Below are 21,008 nucleotides of genomic sequence, written 5' to 3' on the forward strand. Positions count from 1 at the left end.
TTGTTAAAACATATATAAAAATATTAAAACATACTAATAAGATTTTAGATTTCCAAACAAATTTTTATTTTATAAAATATCGGAGAATAGATTTTAAAAATTGTTTTTCAAAATAGTTTTAAAAAATAGTTACCAAATAGGACTTTATCATCCCTTGGTGACTTTATTGGGTATTTTTTCTGAAAATTTTATATATTATATAAATATAGATATACATGAAGAGTAAACAAATAGACATTGGAAAATATACATATATAAGGTGCAAGGTCATTGATTAAGAGGAGGGTACAATGAGGATTTTCATATTTTGGAAATCTAACTTTTTATTCTATAAAATAACCCTTCATTTTAAAACATATTAGAAATGCTTAGAAACCATTTATGTTAAAAAGGGGTAATTTTCCAACAAAAACACGAGGAGTATTTCGTCACTTTTAATATAACGTGAAACGTTCTGGTGTGACGGCACACGCCGTATCAACCCTCGGTGTCTTAAACCCAAAACCCTAGCGCCTCTTCCAGCAGAATGACTTATTTTTCTCTTAAAAGGCCCTGAAACCACACACTTCCGTAAAGAAGAACAGAAGACGACCTTCAACTTTCACGGGTACATTTTTTCTCTCCAATTTCGACTCATCCAGGGCTCACCCTCAGCTCTCTTCTAAACCTTTGTTTGGAATTTCATACAGGGTTTGAAATAACTCAAATGTATTTTGGGAATTTTTTTTTTTGGATTATAGTTTTTTATTTGTAATTTTTTCTTGGTGACATATTCCTCATTGGACTGTTGTCTGCTAGGTATATTTGTTTTGAGATTTTCATTCTTGTGGGGCTGGATTGAGGTGAAGCGAGTTGCAGTTCAAATTGATCCATTGCATGATCTTTCTGTGACGCCGCCACTGTGATTAAAAGAAAAAATGATCAAAGGAGGAAAGAGTTTGGTTTCTTCGCCTCCGGTGTTCTCAAACGATGCTAAGAAGTTGCTTGTTTGCACCGGCTGTACCGTCTCTATCTTCAGCACTTCAACTAGCTTGCAGGTCCTTTTTGTTTTTTTTTGTTCTTTGTAAACTCTATTTTTAGTCTTTGTTTCAAGATTCAAGCGCGTAGGCTCACAATTGATTTTATTATGAATAGCAGATCACAGAGTTGGAAGGGCACACAGCACTTGTAACATCGGTTGTAGTGGTTCCAGCTTTTACTCCTTCCAGCAAAATCCTGTGCTACTGCTGGACTTCTTCACTGGATGGAACTGTTCGTTATTGGGATTTTTCACTGCCTGAATTGATGAAGACAGTTGATATTCGGTTGCCAATCTTCTCCATGGTATGATGGATTTATTCTACATTTGTGCAATTTTAGAACTTATGCTTTGTTTTCAATGAGTAAAAGGAACCCAGGGGTAGGAGATGATGGATTCTGTGATTGGCATAAAGAAAATGCTGGAAGATGAGAAAATTATCAAAATGTTTTTTACTTTCCTGGAATCTTAGCTTGCCTGTGCCTGATTTAATGACGTTGGGTGCTTGAAGTTAGTTTTGCATCCTTTAGAAACCCAAACAACATGAATAAAAAATTTGAAGTTTGATTTCCTTTCGACTCAACAGTTTTCTCATCAATTTAACCAAAAAGGGAAACCACTACAAAATGGGCTTTGTTTATTGGTTATCTGTTTCTTTGGTTGTTTATACTTTTGGGTTTCATGTGCATGGTATTACCTAAAAAAGAAAAAAAAAAATCTTAACTGCTTTAAATTAAATGGTAGTATATTTAATTTGTTTTTTTTAAACTAATTTCGTTCTTTTCTCATCTCCTTTATTTGTTGCAAGTGAAATGATAAATACTTATTTGTTTTCTTTATCATAGTTTTGTTAGAGGTGTATCAGCATCTGCATTGTGTTCTAAAGGCACTAGCGAAATGTTTATTGACATGAATATAGAGTTCTATACCATTTAAGATTGGTTAAAATATTATTTTTATGCACATTTGGATGTCCTGTGAAAACTGAGTGGTTGTTTTTTATATGATAGGATATGAAACTATAAATCTATCATGCTAGGTGGAGGCATTGAAGAAATGGTAAATGGATTCATCACTACAGTGTGGTCTGACATGATGCACTTTCCATTTTCTAGTATTATTTGTGATGATAGTGTCATTCAGGATGCCATTGACTGCTGAATCTTGTGTAAGAATCTGAGCATAGCAGTTTCTGCTACTGGGCAGTTCATGATAGGGAATTTAAGGTGTTGCATCTCTAGTCCCTTATTTGAGTTTGACCTTGATAGGTGTCATATCCAAGTTCTCCCTGTTAGGACTTGTGTAAACACACTGTCACAATTTAAAAAAATACTACTGCCATAGCACCACTACCACCATGGTGTTCCATGACCTCCTCTTCCAGGACGGGGAAATGGAGGGGCTCTCCCAATTTAAGGAGCTTATTTATACAATGAAAGTGCAAGATGTAGGAGAAGATATCTTGGTTTGGAAAGAGGGTAGGGAGGGTTTTTTTTCAGTGTAAAGTCATACTATAGTTCTTTGTGCACTAAATACAGAGTGGAGTTCCCCATTAAGGAAGTTTAGAGTGGAGGTCTCATGCACCTTTGAGATCTCATTTTTTCACCTAGGAAATAGTTTGAGAAAATTTTAACTACATGTTGATAAAGAGGGGGCAGCTGCCCTTGAGGCCGGACTCAAATGCTAAAAGGATGGAGAGGGTGTGTGGGAGGTTCCAGGTTCAAGTCCCAATAGGACAAAAATTTACCTATAAAAATAAAAATAAAAAATAAAGAGGGGGTAGTCAATGGTTAATATATGTAGTCTTAGCAGAGAGAGAGAAGCGTCTACTGACCATATCTTGATTCACTATGAGAGAACAATAGGGTTATGGATGTTTCTCTTAGCAATCTTTGGCCTGAAATGAATTGTTCCAGCAACTATGAGAAATTTGCTTCTTGAGTGGAAGTTTGATTGGATGAAAAGAGATGCCATGTTTGGTGGATGGCTCCCCTATGTTTGTTTTGGTGCATTTGAAAAGATTGTAATCATCAAATCTTTAATGGTGAAAAGCTAGCTCTTAGAATAAAGGTTAGAAGAGAACCTCATTAGAGCCCTCTTGAAATGGACAAATGCTTCGCTAGATGTGGGAATTTTGTCAATTCTTGACTTTTAGATAGTCGTGGCTGTAACTGTTATTTATTTATTATTTTTTGGCTGTTATTGGTTGTTACTGGTTGGTTTTTCTATGTTTGGTATTTTGTGTATACCTCTTGTATACATAGGATGTGTCCCCTTGGTGCTCTTTTAATAGACTTGCTCTGTTTGCTTATCCAAAAAAAAATAAAAATGTCTATGGGTGTTTGCTTCTTATTAGGAATTTTAGTTTTCCTTTCTTTCAAATGGATGCTTATTATAAGAGCATGTTTGTGATGATAGCCTTGTATGAAAAAAATAAATATAGAGAAAAAGCAATTTTTTTTCTTGGAGATTCAAATGTCACTTTTCTTAGAGTCCATAGAGTGAACAAATGAAAAGTGACTCTAGATGCCTCCACTTCAAAAAATAAAGCATTTGCAACATGGAGAATTTCAAACTCTCAATCGGAAGCTCTACATATGCTTTTAAAAATTTAATTGTGGATCACAATGTGAAACCCAAGTTACATCCTCATTTCATTCTCTTCCAGCTCCAACCACCAAGGGGGGAAAAATTAGGAGCTTCAGACAAATCGTACTTCATGGCATGAATGAAAAATGGAAGGCATAGATAGGAATACAAAACCAAGTAGTGGCTTAACTTACCACCATCTTTTATACATGATACATTTAATATAAAATTTTTCACAGTAAACCACTTGTCCGTATCTTAGTGCAAACAAAAGACATAGGATATTGAATGAATTATATCTTATAACCCTATGTGTGTTTTTCATCTCACTAAGGAGTTATTTTTTATACCTTTTTATCTCTCTACATAACACTCATTGTTTCGATCTGAAAAATCCTTTTTTTTTTTTTTAATTTTTTTTCAGGTAATTCCAGGTATATTAAGCCAACTAGCTGAGACTGATGGAAAAACTCCTAATCTTTTCGCTTATTTGTCTGTTGAAAATACAAAAATACAAGACGACCAGCCAAAGGTGCATCGGAAAATCTTGAAGTGTAACTTGACAAAGTCTCGTCTAGCTGCTGGAGTTATATTGGCGGAGGTGAATGAGATAGATCTTTACATATTTGCAAATTAAATTTCCATATTTGTAATATACAGTTATATAGGCCCATAGCTGTTTGACAGAAACCCAAAAATAAGGTACGATTCTTAAGAAGCAGCACACATTAGAAAAGTAGTAGTGATAAGTTTTGAATTTATTTAAGCCAGAACCTAAGATCTTGTTGTGAATGGTGTAAAATTAGGAGAATTTAGTTGTTCTTGGCATATTTATTTATTTCCTGCCCGGGGAATTGCATTAAATATATCAAACAGGTGGCCAGGTTTAAATACAAATTCCCAACAAAAGTAAGTTTTCCAGATTTCAAATGGTGTTTTCCTTCTTTCCTTTTTTTTTAAAATCTTTTCTGGTCCTGGCCTCTTCCCTTTTTGCGACAGAAACAGTTCCCTCGAAAGATTTGAGTGCTGACGCCAGGCACACCAAATCAGTAGCATACTTGTGAACAAATAGCTCTTCCTTCCCAAGTGAGACTCACAGTTCAATTGGTTAACCTATAATTTGGGCATTATAGTCCTCCCACCCCCTTTTGATGGTCTTCCACACACCCACCCCATATCTTTTCATCACTCTGTGAGAGCTACATGCTCTCCGTGAGAGCTACATGCCCCCTTTTCCTCCCCATGTTTTCTTGTAATGACCTGCTTCCAAGAGAACCTCTCTCACAAGCAAATCTCTAACCCCATTTGTTGAGAGGAGTCTTATTAAGAATTGATAGACTTCTAATATCCAAGCCCCCACTCCTCTTATCCATGCAAACTATCACAAATTCTCTTGATTTTTGCCTTTAGGAGACTTCTTTCATTAGTGCCCACTTATTTTACTCCTCTACTACCTTTCTCCTAGCCTCATTTACTCATCTGAAAGAACGGTTTCCCTTTCTTTAGCATCTCAAAAACCAATCTGATTTAGAGCTGCAGCTTTATTGGTAGTGACAATCCCAAATACTCTCCATTCTAAGATTTTAGATCTTGTTTCAAGGCTTTCAACTTGGTAGCTAAGATGTGGCTATATGATCCCCTAATGGTATAGCTTACCCACCAATTTCTAACTAGGTGTTTGAACCCTTCCACTTTCTGCTACATATTTTCAAAAAGGGCTATTACCCCTCGTCATCCACCCCTCCCCTCTCTCCATCCAGTAAATTGGAGTGTGATTGGAAACTAGTTTTGGCAAAAAACACAGAGTCAAACCACTAAAATGATTCTCCCATTCTATAGAAGGAAACGATCCAATCTAGATGAGAACTGATTAGTCAATCCTTCACTCCAAGTAAAAGGACTGGTCACCCATGGGAGGTCCCTCAATGAAGCTCCTATATGATCTTAGAAGAATGCCTCATTAATGTTGAGCTTCTCAAGCAGTTCTTCCTTTCCTCAGGGAATCTGACTACGTTGAAGTTTCCACTGATACATGATGGGTCTTCCCAAAGCCCTGTAATATTACACAGTTCTGCCCACAAGCTCTCTCTCTCACCCCATGTAGGATCGGCCCACACACCCTTGAAAACATTCAAACGAAACTTTTGTCTCTGTTTTTGAATCAATGAGAGATTGGAAATGCCCCCCTTCCATATCAATTAACTCCAACACCCTATTGTCCCATAAGACCAATATCCCCTGTGCTTGACCCCTATCTTCCACAACAACCCATTCCAAGAACCTACCCACACCCAAGCAATTCCTTCTTGTTATACAATCTATGAACAGTATTCCAGAGGCACTTCAATCTTCACAAACTTTCTTAAATGATTTCTTGTTGGTACTTGTTGATCTCTTTCTTTGGAAATTTTGCTTCATAAAGAAGACGATGTTTAACCTACTAGAGAAATGAAGAGAAGCTTGATAACTATTGATTTATTGACAAAATTTGACAAATTTTGAGGAGGTAGCGTTATCATTAGAGAGTTAATGAAAATGGAATGGTTGAACAAAATTTAGTATTAGAGAGATTAAATTTGACATTCTTAATTATGATGTTAGTGGGTAGTTAATGAATTATGCATTTGAACCAGAATTTCTAACAAAGACGGGAACAGAGAATCCATATATAATTTTGAAGACAATGATTCAGTCCTCATGTGAAAAAAGGTGTTTTGCTCTTATTTTGTAGTAGTTTTATATTTATATCATACATGCCATTAGCTCGATGTATCCATGCAATTTTGAAAAAAGGTGTTTTGCTCTTATTTTGTTGTACTTTTATATTTATATCATACATGTCATTACCTTCTTACAGACTCAACAACCAGAGTTAATAACCATTAGTTCCTCGGGAAAATTCTTTGGAGTTCGAAACAAGCGCAAGCTTCATGTATGGGAGGTTATCGCTCATGATCACGAGGGGGCTCCAATTAAGAAGATAACATTGCATCACACAAAGAACTTGACTGTTTTTGCTTTCCATCCAACTGAGAGAATTGTAGCTGCAGGTGATGTAACTGGGAGGATTTTGATTTGGAGAAGTTTTGGTAGTAGAACATTCTCTATGGGTGATGGACTAATGAATGGAAGAGCAATGAACAATGAAGATGAAAGGCCTGGGGTTAGGGGTGATGATGATGCTGATTCTTGTGCCACTTGGCATTGGCACTCTGCTGAAGTGAAGGTGCTGTCTTTCTCCTCTGATGGGGCGTATTTGTTTTCAGGTAGACAAAAGTCGACATTGTTCATCAATATCTAGCATTGTACTGGAGATGTCATAGTCTTATTGTGAACTGTTGGATTGTAGCTTCTGAGTGGGATTTCCAGCATTGCTGAATTTTTAGTGACATGCACAATAGTTATCTCATCTATACTTCGTGTGTCTGGACATCCCATGGGATTGAATTGCTCCATTGTGCTATATCTGTGTAACTTTACATACACAATCATGATCATGAGTGTGATTATTACAGAAAATGACAGCTATCCACACAGTTGAGCTTGTAAATTTTGAAATCTTAAAACTGGTCCTCTACCATCAGTTGCGTTGATGGCTCCTACTTTCTTTTCACAGCTCCATTATTTACGGACTTGTATTGCCAAATGCTTTGTTAATTATAATAGGGCAATTTCTATGATACAACTGCCACTATTGAATAGATTTATGGACTTCCATTCAACAACTACTTCCTTGGAGGTGTGGTGTTGCATTGTGTTTCCCTTGCATATTTGGTGGTTGCTTGGCGGTATCTGATGCAAACTGACAACAATACCTGTTGTCTCATCTACTTCTTTCCTCTTTCTGATTCATCCTTTTCATGCTCATGGTAATTTTGTTGTTTTCCGGCACTCAGGTGGAAAGGAAGGAGTTCTTGTGTTTTGGCAACTGGACACAGGAAAAAAGAAATTTCTACCCCGAATTGGATCTCCACTTTTATATTTTACAACTTCACTAGATCCTTCACTTTCCTCTGTAAGATTATTTTAAAGATATATTTTTTTTCCTTTTTATTTTTTTGGGTAAACAAACAAAAATATTATTGACATCATGATTATGTTTTATGTTGCTTCTGAAATGGAGCCATTTGCTGTTGCCAATTTTACTGAAATAGTTGTCTGCAGGTATCTTGTGCAGATAATCGGATTCACCTGCTGAAAATGCCTTCAATGGAAATCTTGAAGTCCATATCTGGGATCAAGGTCTGTTATCAGTAGGGTGTTTGCTTCTTGTCATTCTTTTTTATTTGGTGTTGGCCTTTAGTCATCTATCAAAAAATGAGTGAATCTGTTACTTGTTTGGTTGATTGGAGGGAATGTCTTCGCTTGGTACAAGAAACCATAAAAGAAATGTGTATTTAGATGTCATGCTTTTTGCTTGATACCCACTAGATCTTGTTGAATATTAATTAACCAACTAGGGTATAAACCTTAACCTTGCCCTCTCCTTGTCTCTCTCTTGGATGAGCAGAATTTGTAGAGTACTTACTTTTAGCTTTCTGTGATATATATATACCTAATAGCAGTCAGGGTTTTCCTTGTTTTGTGCTTCATATATTCTTCATGATTTGTTGCTTCATTTGCAAAATAAAATAGTCATGCTTGAAAAACTTTTGCACTGTTTTTCAGCTTCCTTGTTCATTTCCAGAGATATATGAAGGTTTACATAGCCGGTTTATATTTGATCAAACTGCTGGCTTGGTTGCCTTTCGTACAGAGAACTACTGCATCCAATTTTACAGCTTATTTGATGATCGTGAAAATTTTGAGGTAAGCATGTAATGATTAAAACCGTGACTCAATTAGTGTTTTCTTTCCTAACACAGTTTGCTGTCTTTACTTTTCTCCTGATTCAATATTTTTTTTTTTTTGGATATATATATGTGTGTGTGTTTATGGGCAGTGCAGTATCTCAAACTTTGAAAAAGTCTTCTCTTTGTTCTTTTCTCGTGGTCTAAGAAGTCTTTGGATGTGGGTCCTATGCTTTTGTCAGGTGTCATTGATTGTTTAATACAATTATGATTTACTTATCAAAAAAAAAAAAAAAAAGTCTGCTAAAGCTTTGGTGTTTATAACTTGGTCCCCTTCGGGCACTCTTTGTATACTTCCGGTGTGCATGTGTTGCACCCCTTTTTGTTGGGTGCTTCTTTTAATAAAATATTTCTTGCTCATCAAAAAAAATGTCATTGACATATTGATTATATTTATGAGCATATTTGAAATATTTATCTTGATCCATTTTTATTCTTTCAAGTAAGGTCTTACATTCATGTTCATAAAACATTAATGCTAACATCATTGTAGATAATATGCATTGTGTTTTAAACATAATATATTAGTCAATATCTTTTAAGATCTACAAAATTTGCTTTGTAGACTCTTGTGGGAAATTGCCCTAGAAAATGAATGAAATCACTCTATCAATGTACTCTTCTATACTGAAGTATTTTTTTATATTTCTCCTTCCCTGAAGAAGTGTCAGATGGTGTTTTCAATCCCTGTCCTTCTGCACTATATATATGTGACAGTAGGAAGGGTATCAAATGTGTATCAGTATTACATTTTAGGAAAATGTAATTTCCATATGTCAAGTGTGCATTGTGTTTCTTATAAGCAATTAGTATTTGGTAGTGAAAACACTCTAATTTTTACCTTTTGCAGGTCCAAATCTGCGAGAGAAACCATCAACCAAGTGATGATGTCACGGTATATAAAGTTATTAAGTTTTTTTCTTGTTTGAAAATCCACCTATGGGGTTTATTATGCTCCTTCACACTCAGTTTCTCTTTTATGCAGGAATGGTTTTTTGGATGTGTCATGTTTTATTGATCGTGTAACTACCTATATTTGATCAAAACTTCTTTCTTGTGTTGTATTCAACTTCTACCTTGTATTATACATAATGCTAGTACCACATCCATATGATCAGTAATTGATCAGTAATTAATCAGCATGTACTTAAATCGGTTGATGACATTGATCTTCGGTTCATCTTACTCTTGTTCACTTCTTTTCTTTTTGCTAATAATTTATATGAATTTTTTCCCAAAATTTTTATGCAGATGTATTTACGGGAATGTTGTTTTTTTGAATCTATGCTTATTTGCACCATTTTCATTTGGTGACATAATATGCATTTCTTGTTGATGCATTTTCATGTATAATTGATATGCTTATAATTTGTTGTAACAGGTGGTAGTGACTTTGATGGTCCTCTCCCCAGATGGCTCTATGATGAGTACAGCTGAAACCAAGTTTCCTGAAGAAGGATTAGGAGGCCTTGTTTGTCTTAAATTTTGGACATCTGGTTCTCAAAGTAAAGGGTTCATCTTATCCACCATCATTTATGAACCTCACAGGTTTATCCCTGCCTAGTCCAACTTGAAAAAATGAATAGAGAAAACATAAATGTTCTTATAGTTTTTGATACATTTATCATCTGGTTGGTTTTGAGTATTTTCCAGAATGCCAAGAAAAGCATAGGATTACTGAGCATGAGGAGTGAAATTTATGTCTCTTGCCACTTATCACTACACATACACTCACACTTGATTTTACCGGAGATGAAAATGATTACTTTTTTGCTCGGCAGTTATCAACATTATGCTACCTACTGAATATTGTGCAGGGATGCTGGTATTTCTGCTATTGCTTTTCATCCTACCCGTCATATGGCCGTCAGCTCTTCATATGGTGGTGACTTCAAGGTAATCGGATATCAAACGGATTTTCTTTGTTAGGAAATTTACTGTATTAAGAGAGAAAGGAAGGCCCGTAGACAGAGAGTAGTAAATGAAAGAAAATAACTGTGATGGAGAACACATTCAAGAACTGGAAAGTGAGACACTATCAAACACTACCCAATATTGAACTTTTCACAAAAACACCTTTCAGATCCAAGAAAAATACCTTGATCTCCTAAAAAAATCTGACTTTTCTCCTTCCATAGGCACCAAAGTGCAAGAAGGAGCAGGGCACCAAGCATTTGCAGGTCTATGCTTTTTAGAACTATACCTTCTCGGCAAATTAGCAAAAATAAAAATAAAATAAAATAAAGAATTCCATCCTCTTAGGAAAGCCTCTGATTCCAGGACAACCCATTTGATTTAAAAAATGGAGCAATGACTTATAAGTTCACTCACTGCCAAACAACAAACAGAAAGATGGTTGGAATTCCTCTGGTAGAAAAAAGAATGGTTGACATTTTCTTCCTTGTTTTTTAACCTACAATATCTACTTATAATTACCTTTCTCCAACTGATCAAATGGTCAATGGTTAGAATCTTTATCCTTTACTGCCATCCATGTGAAAAGGCTAATTTTGATGGTGGTACTGTGTCTCATACTGGCTTCACCAGAAAATTACATCCATCACTTTCCATGAGTGCTTGAAAGGACTTAAATCTTGTATGGAATGTTTTTTAATTTTTAGTGCCTTCTGCTTTGTAATTTTACAGTTTGTTTTGTTTTCTCAGATTTGGGCTTGCAGTCATGAGATTCAGCAAAGAGATCAAACGCTTCAGAATTCTGGCTGGACATGCCACGCTGTTGGTTCATATAAGTATGACTTGCTTTGTTTTGAATCATCTGTTTTAGAGGTTTTCATTGTTTTTCTTTGCTGAGTGTGGAATATAAAAATAATGTATTCCTGGAATAAAAACATGTCTAACAAAGAAAGTGAAGTGGAAGAGGTTTTGTTCCATTCAAGACAAGCCAAGGTGTCTAGCATGAAGACTACAAAATTTATTTTCATTTCATTATAACACATCCATCGGGGGCCAACTGTAACTTTAATGAAGTGCTTTTTTGAGAAGAACAAGGTAGAGAAGAGGTTTCTATACAATATATAAAAAAATTTTAAGCTCATCAACCCCTTCATGCAAGCACTTCTACCAAATTATCTCAAATTAGCTCCATTATGAAGAGGTTTTTATCCTTAAGTATCCTCTCAAGTGTTATAATGTGTAGCCAAACATGCTTTAAGGCTCTTTGATGGTTAGGAAGTACTTGCATACAATAAAATTCTGTGCCAACCTGTTTAGGCTTTTGTACGTTTTGTATAGACCCTAGTATAGAGGAGGTTTACTGGGCTCTTTTTGATCAGGTCTGTATTTCATGAGGAGGATTTCTCATCCTTCTCATCTTATTTAATACATATGTTTGTTTCTGATAAAATAAAATAAAATAAAATTCTGTGCCAAGTTGGATTTTGGTGGGATGGGGATCTGTGGGAGCTAAAAAATAGCTCCATGTTTTTGCAGTGTGCTAAGCACGACTTGATTAGGACCTTGAGGTTTGTTCTTCAGTTTTTCTCCTGGCTATTTTTGCCCCCTGAACTTTAAATTTTACAAAAAATTGCATGTGGTATGCAAGCTTGATTTGTAGAGCTACTGCTGGTTACCCCTTAAAGTTTAGTTTAACCTGCTGTTCAGAATATTCCTCTTTTATTTATCTGTCTCTGATTACAGCATGGGCCCCAAATATTATGCTACAACCTCGTTATTCTGGCTAAATCTTTTGTTCTTTGCAGAAGAAAGCCGATGACAGCTGCCACATTTTCTGCCGATGGTTCTGTTCTGGCCATTGCTGCAGAAACTGTTATCACAATATGGGATCCAGAGAAGAATGTCCTTGTGGCTGTTATTGGAGAGACTCTGGAGGTGATTCTTTGAATAACCTGACCAGTATTGCCTATCTGTGTGTATTGTCCTTAAAACACAAGGTTTTTTTTTTTTCACACAAAACATTGAATTGTATTGTTAGATTTCCTGGTTGAGATTTGAAAATGCATTTTTTAATCAATGCATTAAATAATACTGATGACAACATATTAATATCATGTTTAATATCAGTATATTTGAAATATTTATGGTGTTTTATTTTCACAAATGCCAAGTTTAGTTTCCATATTTATTATAATATTTAGCGATTTATATATATATATATATATATATATATATATATATATAACCAGGTTCTTGTAAGATACCAGTTGGGAGTTCCTTTGAACTGAATGCTTCATTGAAAGGCATGGAAGTGAGAGGAGGTAGAAGTTGGTTTGCAATAGAATCAAATTTTTTGAGATTTAGATTATATATATATATATATAGCTTAAAATAACCAGGTTCTTATAAGGTACCAGTTGGGAGTTCCTTTGAACTGAATGCTTCATTGAAAGGCATGGAGGTGAGCGGAGGTAGAAGTTGGTTTGCAATAGAATCAATTTTTTTGAGATTTAGATTATTTATATATATATATATATATATAGCTTAAAATAACCAGGTTCTTGTAAGGTACCAGTTGGGAGTTCCTTTGAACTGAATGCTTCATTGAAAGGCATGGAGGTGAGCGGAGGTAGAAGTTGGTTTGCAATAGAATCAAATTTTTTGAGATTTAGATTGATAATGTTGAAGGTAAGGTAACTGGTAAGATTGTGAAGAGGAGTTGCGGTTTCTTAGAGTGGATTAGATTTCAAGGAAAGGGTCTCTCCATGCTTTTGGAAGGGGTGGAGGCTTGTTGATAAAGTGAACGCCTGGAGATTTAAAGAGAGGAATAGATGGAGGGAGAAGCTACAAGTTGTAGCTTCATAGCAATGGGACGAGAAGATTTCTTTTATGCTTAGTGCATTTTGAGGAAGCAAAAAGGTTGTCCTTGGTTTTTCTGAAAGGAAAGGAGCCATGCGAGGCGGCGGTAAAGGGGTTGGGTGGGGGGCTTGTGTTTTCGCTAAGAAGCTGAGATGCTTTGGAGTGGTGCCTCCCCACAAATTTGCTGAGTTGCATAAAACTGGGAAACTTTCTTCACAGGAGAGAGGGGCAAAGGGCCTTAAGGAGGGAATTTCCTTTGCATATGTGGTGAGGATCTGAGGGGTGAAGGAGAAGCAGTGTGGTTGCAGTTTGGGGGGTTGGACTCCAACAAAATGCAGTCTTTCAGCTGCTGTCTAGGAGGAAGGTGGGAAGATTTCTTTGATGAGGCCCCATTTTTGCCTGCTTTAAAGGCTTGGGCTAGGTTTCATTGGAAACTGAAAGGGAATATCCATTTAGCCTTGATGGGAGGTTCTCATCTTATTTAAGTTTGAATTTTCGTAGAAAAGGTTTTACAAGTAGGGTTGAGAGTTTACAAGCAGAAGAAGTTGGTGTTGGACAGGTGGGTACTAGAGGCTGAATTTTTTGGAGTCAGGCCAATGAAGCTTGGGTGAGAATAGTAGGTCTCCAATTGTTCTTATGGGACAAGGGATTCTCTAAGCAATAGGCAATGCATGTGTGGGCTTCTTAGGGGTGGATGCAGATGCAACTGGTGGATGGAAGTTGCAGTGGTCTAGGGCTCTGATTAAGACAGATGGGAGGAAGGTGCCATTGGTGGTGAGGCAGTTGTGCTTTGCCATTCAACTGTGGTGGGAGCTTCTGCCTTGGGTATCATAGGTGATAAGTTGTGAGAAAAACCCCTGTCCCAAGTTGCTTCCTAAAAGAAAAAGCTCACTTTTACTGGAGCCCATGAATTCCATATCAGATCCATCTGGAATGGCTCTAAACTCCTTTCAACCATCCCAAAATAAAAAGATTTACTTGAAAATTTTAGAAACTTAAAAAACTTCAATTCAATTCAATTCCCAATCATGGAGCTTTCTTAATCAACATTGGTTCCAGTGATGCCCATCTTCAGCCTGTTCCCATGCATAAAAAACCCAAGCATCCTTTAAGGTAGCTATAGCAAACAAAGATGAGAAAGAGGTTCTAAAAAAGGGGTGTTCTTGAACCAAATATCCTTCCAAAATCTGACTCTTCTTCCATTGCCTACAACAAAAGAAATCTTACTTTTGAAAGCACCCCACCCTCTCTTTATAGCTTTCCACAACCCTACATCATACCACTCCCTTGTCTCCAAAGCAACCCCTTCCATTTCCTTCCCCAAACTTGCCTATGATTACTTGCTTCTACAAGGGCTCGCTTGCAAATGTAAATCTCCAACACCACTTGCCTAGGAGAGCCTTGTTCAATACAGAAAGATTCTAAACGCCTAGTCCTCCTTCTTTGGCTTACAAATTTTGACCCAATTCATTAAGTGAGACTTATTTTCAAGAGACCCCCCTCCCCATAGGAAGTCCCTTTGTATTTTTTATTTTTTTGAGTCTATGACGCACCCCTCTTGGAATAACAAAATGGGACATGGAATAAATGGTAAGACTAGATAAAGTGTTTTTTATTTGAGTCAATTGCCCCCCCTCCTCTTTTGATAGATTGTCTCTTCCACTTTACAAACCTTCTTTCCTCCACCAAGTCCCAAACTACCGTTGAATTAAAGATGGCACCCAAAGGAAGTCTGAAATACTTGGAAGGTAGTGACCCCCCACTCTAAATTCTAGAATGTCCACCAACCAACTCTTTCACATTGAGAACCTATCCTACTTGGATCTACTCATTTTTTTCTAGGTTGATCTTCGGCCCAAATATTTTACCATACCACATCAAAATCCAATAAAGATACATCATTTGGTTCGTACAAGCCTCACAAAAATCATCGTATTGTCCACAAACAAAAGGTGAGACACCTTCACTCCCTTGCCACCTCTACCTCCCACCTTAAAACTTGATATGAATCCCGCCTCCCTAGCTCTCTTAGGAAGAAAGTTAAGAGCCTATATTGCCAAAACAAATAAGTAAGGAGAAAGAGGGTCTCCTTGCCTCAACCCTCTAGTACTAGGAAAAAAACCCAATTGGAGTCCCATTGACAAGTATTGAATATTTTAGTTGTAGAAATGCACCCATTAATACACCCAATCCACTTATGGCCAAAACCCATCTTATCCAAGACCAGAAACAAAAAGCTCAAATTTACATGATCATTGGTCTTCTCTATGTGGAGATTACATGGAATACCATTAAAACCACTCTTTAACCATAGGTCAATGGCCTCTTTGCAATAAGGACGACATCAAGAATTTGTCTCCCTTCAACAAAGGCATTTTGAGAAATAGAGACCACCCTACCTGCCACTTTTTTTAGCCTATTTACTAGAACCTTTACCAATAAGTTGTACAAGCTCCCCACCAAGCTAATAGGCCTAAAAGTCTTCCATTTTGCTACTCCACCCTTTTTTGGGACTAAGACAAAAAAAGTGGCAGGCAAACTTCTTTCAAATAACCCTTGTTCATAGACTCCCCAAAAGAAACCCATCACTTCACTCGTATCAAAGTCCCAACATAATTGTCAAAAAGCAATAGGAAACCCATTAAGACCCGCTGCTTTTGTCCCTATTCAAATCTGAAAGAGTTGAAAAGACTTCTTCTTCAGAGGAAGGAATCTCCAAACACCTAGCCTCCTACCAATTCATAGGACAACCTTTTACTACTAGGTCTCCAATCTCCGTTCTCTGCAGAGAGATGTTGATATGCATTTGACACCCCCTCCTTGATCTCTTCCTTATCGGACAGCCAACTCCCATCCACTCTTACTCTGGCCAAAAAGTTTCTCCTACTATGAGCATTTACCATTATATGAAAGAATTTTGTATTTTTGTCTCCTTCAACTGTAATTCTCTCGATTTCCATCTCCAAGAAATTTCTTCTAACAGAGCCCACTTTTTAAAATCTTCTGATGCCATTCTTTTAGCCTCAATCTCTTCCCTGACTAAAGGAGCTTCCTTCCCCTTTGCCTTCTAAAAACCTAATTGTGGTGCTGGATCAAGTGTATCATTAAAGATCTGAGTCCTCTATTTTATTGATCTGATCATGTACCATCTTTGGATCTTCACATGATGGCTGGCTCTGATTTGTTTATTTTGGTGTATTTGGGGAGAGCGCAACTGAAGAACCTTCAAAGATGAAGAATTGTCAGAGCAAAGTTTGATAGATCTCTTTACCCGTTCCCTTGTGGAGTGGTCCCAACAGTTTTTGGATTGGGAAATTCCCTCTTATCTTAATTTTTTGGATGCTCTTTATTGTGGCTAACCTTGCTCTTTTCTAGGTTTTTTTCTTTTTCTTTTTTTTTTTCTGGTGCTTTGTTTGGTTTTTTGTGTATACTGCCTATATATGTGGGCTGCACCCCCTTTTGGCGTCTCTTAATACAAGCTTTTGTCTATCAATTTTTTTTTTATCGTGTCCTAAATTTTTGTGAAGAACATAAGGCTGAGCCTTCATTTGGATCACATATTACTAAAACTTTCTTTTTGTTTTTGTCATCTTCTCATTTGGTTGACTTCAGTGAGATTAGAATATTTTTGCTTGCCCATGTTTAGTTATGTTGGCATACAGTTGCCAAAAAACATGGAATAACAACCTGTTGGAACAGTACAAATCTCAGTGCTTCACATGCGCGTGCACACACACACACACAGTGAGGTGGATGCTTTCACTGACACTAGTATACAGTGGAAAACTGCCTTCCTAGAGTATGTGTTTTGTTTTCATGGATTTGTCTCTTTGTATCTCATTCACTTCACACACAGTCAAACAGTCACAGAGAGAGTGAGAGTGGATGCTTTCACAGACAGTTGTATACAGTGTGGAGAACTGCCTTCCTAGAGTATGTGTTTTGTTTTCATGGATTTGTCTCTTTGCATCTCATTCGATTATTCTTTTACAGCCAATCACGATGTTGTCATTTATTGGGAAGTCAGAGTATCTTGTGTCTGCATCCAGAGGTTCAAAATCTCAACTGTCTCTTTGGAGCTTGTCGAAACTGTCTGAATCTTGGTCATATAAGCTTCAAGCAGAAGGTTGGCCAAATCTTACTCATTTTTTATTGTTTTATTGTTTTTATTTTTATTTTTTATTATTGTATTGGAAACAGTTTAGTGTTAAGAGGAAAAAGAAAAAGAAAAAAATAAAACTGAACTTCGTTAAATATCACAATAAAACCATGTCAACCCCCATGACCATGAAGCTTGACTGCATTAGTTAATTCTCTTGTGGTTTCTAAATATCATTGTCCCTATATTATCTTCCCTATATCAACTTTAGCCATTTGAGAAATTTGAAAGTTTCTAGTGAATGAGATCCTAAAAAATAAGCTCTTTTGTTTTCTTATATGTGCATATCAGCATATGAACTGGTAATAATTTAAAAAACATCCTTGGTGTATGTAACTAATACAAGTTTATCCATAAAAGGTACATCCATATTTAACAATTAACAGAAAAGTCTTTTAACAATTAATAGAAAAGTCTAATAGTAAATCTTATAAAATGTTGGATGATGCCTTGGGGAAGCTAATGTAGCATCTATTTTAGATTTTGTAGATTCTCTTAGGCTCGCTTAGTGCTTGTTTGGTTTCCATTTTTAAAAATAGAAAATAGTAGTAATTTCTATATAAAATAGAGCAACTATTCTATAAAATGTGTAGACTTATCTTATGTCCTTAAAAATTACTTTTAAAATTTTAGGTAATAATTTTTTTTTTTTAATTTCTCATATTTTTTAAAGAGTTTTTAGAAATCATTATCTTTTTGAGGTAAGTCTCAAATAGTTCTTGCATTTTATATAGGAGTTATTATCATTCTCTTGTTTTTTTAAACAATAGAAAACATGAAGTCTATGCAAACGGCAGCTTAGGGTTTTCCTTCTCATTTGTTGGCCTCGGCATTTCTTGTATGCTTCGTGTACTGTTTCCACCCCTTTTTTGGTGGATACTTTGCTTATTAATTTTTTATGTGCCCATTCAGAAAAGAGTTGTTTTAATTATACGATAGTTTGAAGGAGTCCTATACTGTAATGTAAAGCTTCTAAAGTTTGACAGTGAAGCCGAGATATAATTAAAAGAATAAATTTTTTGTTTGGATGTCCTATTCTTATCTTTAAAAATGGAAATAAGGTGTCTCTCCGCAATAAGTAGAGGAAGAAGTAATGTTAATGATAATGACAAGTGATGATAATGTATCCCTCTGCAAGAAATGCATGTCAAATGGTTTCATGAGTGTCTCTTTGCAAGAAGCCTGATCATTGTCTCTCTATGACAATATTTTAACATTTAAATGAGGATTTTGATTTTGACAAGTTCTGGTTATTGAACTCTCATATTACCAGAGTTGATGTATTAAAATCATTAAGCAGCCTACCCTATTGTTGGCTGATTAAGTTGCAGTTTCCTCTTATGAATGTTTATATCAGAGCCATTAGCTTCCTTAAAGTTCAACTTTCTTTCAGGCATCTGAAACATTTGTTTTATATTTTGGGCAGCTGTAGCCTGTGTGATGGATGGTTCTTATTTTGCTGTTCTCACCCTTCTTCCTCGATCATCCAAGCACACTGAGTTGACTGAAACTAAGATAGATGGAAGAGATGGGGCGATTTTATTATTCAATGTGGGAGAACCTATTCCTGTCACTACCTGGTTTGTAAAGAAGGTATTCTTTTGAGTCCAAGGTCATTTACTTGGGAACTGCTTATTTATTTGTTTGTTTGTTTTTTATCCTACTTCGATAAGGAAACATTTCATTTTGTAGCCTTTAAGTGTGCATCATTTTTTAAAACCTTGGTGTTACTCAGGTGCATGGTAGTTCTATTGATGTGTGAAATGTTTGTCTTAGGGATTTGTACAAAAGTAATGTCAAGCACTTAAGTTGGTGAACTATTTCTGGTCTGGGTTAGGAGAATAAATATCCTTTTGCTAGGTACTTAGAGGTGCAGGACTAATTGAAGATATGGATTCTAGGTTTGGTGATTGATAAAGCTTGTGGCCTTGCAGTGGCGGATATTATTTTGTTATATTAAATCCTTAAGGCACTCCATTACAGCAGGATTGCCGGAGGCCCAAAAACCAATCTGGCCCGGACTCCTTAAAGTTGTGGGTGAGCCTATCTATGTGGCCCAAAGCCAAGCTTGAGGCCCTTCATGAAGTGTGAGCTACTTTTGTGGTTGGGCCTTGGTTTTTTCAACACTTCTCATCTGCAAAAATTAGGTTTTCTGTATGCTATTTCCTTGTTTCTAGCCCTCAAAATGCACCACCATATGGTTTCAGGCCCTCAACTTAATAAAAAATCTTACTATATGTATATTTGTGGTCTATGGAGTTGAACAAAAGGGGATTCTCAGACTATAACTTTGTTACACAATATTTGGGAATGTCTTGACTTATTTCATGAGAGAAATTCTATTGTCTTTTCTGTTTAGGTGCATTTTCAGGTTCATCTCACTTTGAGTTCCTTGCCCTTTTTAATTCTTTTATTATGTGTAGCCAATCTTCCAAACCTTGTTTGGTGTCTTTCTCCCATTCCACAGAAACCTGTAATAGATGCTATAATTGTGTTTGTTGTATGCATGGACTTCATCTCCTATTTAGTGAATGCCCTTTGATTATCATCTTGGTGGCCTACCATACAGGCAGTTGCAGCATTAAGCTTCTGCATGTTTCCTTGCATTTTGAACAGTAGAAAATTTGAATAAGTTGATATTAATACATTAAGGCTGTCTTTATGCTTGTGATATAATAGGCCAAGGGAGGGGACTTGCCTTTATTCATGTAAATTCAGCTTCCTTCAAAGGGAATGTTTCGGATGGAAAACTGCCTCCAGCACTGCTTGCATATATAAATGGCAACCATGAGTATGTTCTCTTTAACCCATACAACCTAGAAGCACATGAGCCCAGCATGGTGGTTCGAGAGAAACCTGTTGGTATTGAGGATGAAACTGGTAAAGTTTTCGTTCTTGTATTACTTTTTTTTTTAATTATTATTTCTCAAAATCAGGCCTTCTTAACTGCATTATTTTGTTGCTCCATTGCCCTTGTTGGATTAAACCATAAACTGAGATGAAATAGTTAATGAAAACTGAAGGTATGGGTAATTGCAATCCAATAGAATCCTAGAGATTGAAATGGTAAAGAAAATGTAGAAGTCAATCTCCTTGTATTATATTAATGTGGAGTCATTCATTTTGTTAAGAGTGGTAACCAGAAAATGCAAGTATGCATATGACAGAGGAATGTGTTTATTCTAGGACTGTAACTTAGGCAGATTGTTCTCTAATCTGATAGCCCAATCCGATGAAGAAATAAGCAACCTGAGCCTAATTCAACCTGATCTCTAACTCGAGGTATTCAACCCAACCTCATTTTCTAAGCTCGGGTTAGTCGGGTTGAATGGGTTATATGATTTAAAATTCATTCATAATGTTTTTTAAAAACTTTTTTCTATATATTTATACTAAAATTTAAATAGTAAATAGAAATATGGAGCAGAATTTTAAGATAGTAACAAAAAACAAAAAATAAATTTATATATCTTTCTAAAAAAAATAGAAAAAGTACACTATAATTATAGTTTGGTACTTTTTCTTAAAAAACTAAAAAGAAAATGAATATTATTATATAGGATAATATATATTATAAATATCATAAAAATATTAAATCAGGTTTAGGTAAGTCTCGGGT

The 21,008-nt window shown here is 36.0% G+C and overlaps 1 protein-coding gene across 3 annotated transcripts; it reads left to right on the top strand.

Annotated features, from left to right (window-relative positions):
• The first annotated feature begins 472 nt into the window (after window positions 1-472).
• Window positions 473-20,190, top strand: LOC117930748 (WD repeat-containing protein 75). 3 transcript variants are annotated; one of them, XM_034851436.1, is made up of 16 exons: window positions 473-607; window positions 799-1,037; window positions 1,138-1,323; window positions 4,032-4,208; window positions 6,465-6,873; window positions 7,504-7,622; window positions 7,772-7,849; window positions 8,276-8,416; window positions 9,308-9,352; window positions 9,839-10,005; window positions 10,275-10,353; window positions 11,122-11,207; window positions 12,177-12,306; window positions 17,224-17,356; window positions 18,816-18,982; window positions 20,069-20,190. In XM_034851436.1, the coding sequence occupies exons 2-16, from the start codon at window positions 918-920 to the stop codon at window positions 20,099-20,101; spliced, it is 2,070 nt and encodes a 689-aa protein (XP_034707327.1). In that variant the 5' UTR covers window positions 473-607; window positions 799-917; the 3' UTR covers window positions 20,102-20,190. The 3 variants fall into 3 exon arrangements, with proteins under 3 accessions (XP_034707327.1, XP_034707328.1, XP_034707329.1); XM_034851437.1 differs by lacking the exon at window positions 473-607 and adding an exon at window positions 655-708; XM_034851438.1 differs by lacking the exon at window positions 473-607 and adding an exon at window positions 672-690.
• The last annotated feature ends 818 nt before the right edge of the window (window positions 20,191-21,008 follow it).

Source organism: Vitis riparia, chromosome 14 (assembly GCF_004353265.1).
Source record: "Vitis riparia cultivar Riparia Gloire de Montpellier isolate 1030 chromosome 14, EGFV_Vit.rip_1.0, whole genome shotgun sequence".
Classification (NCBI taxonomy): Eukaryota; Viridiplantae; Streptophyta; class Magnoliopsida; order Vitales; family Vitaceae; genus Vitis; species Vitis riparia.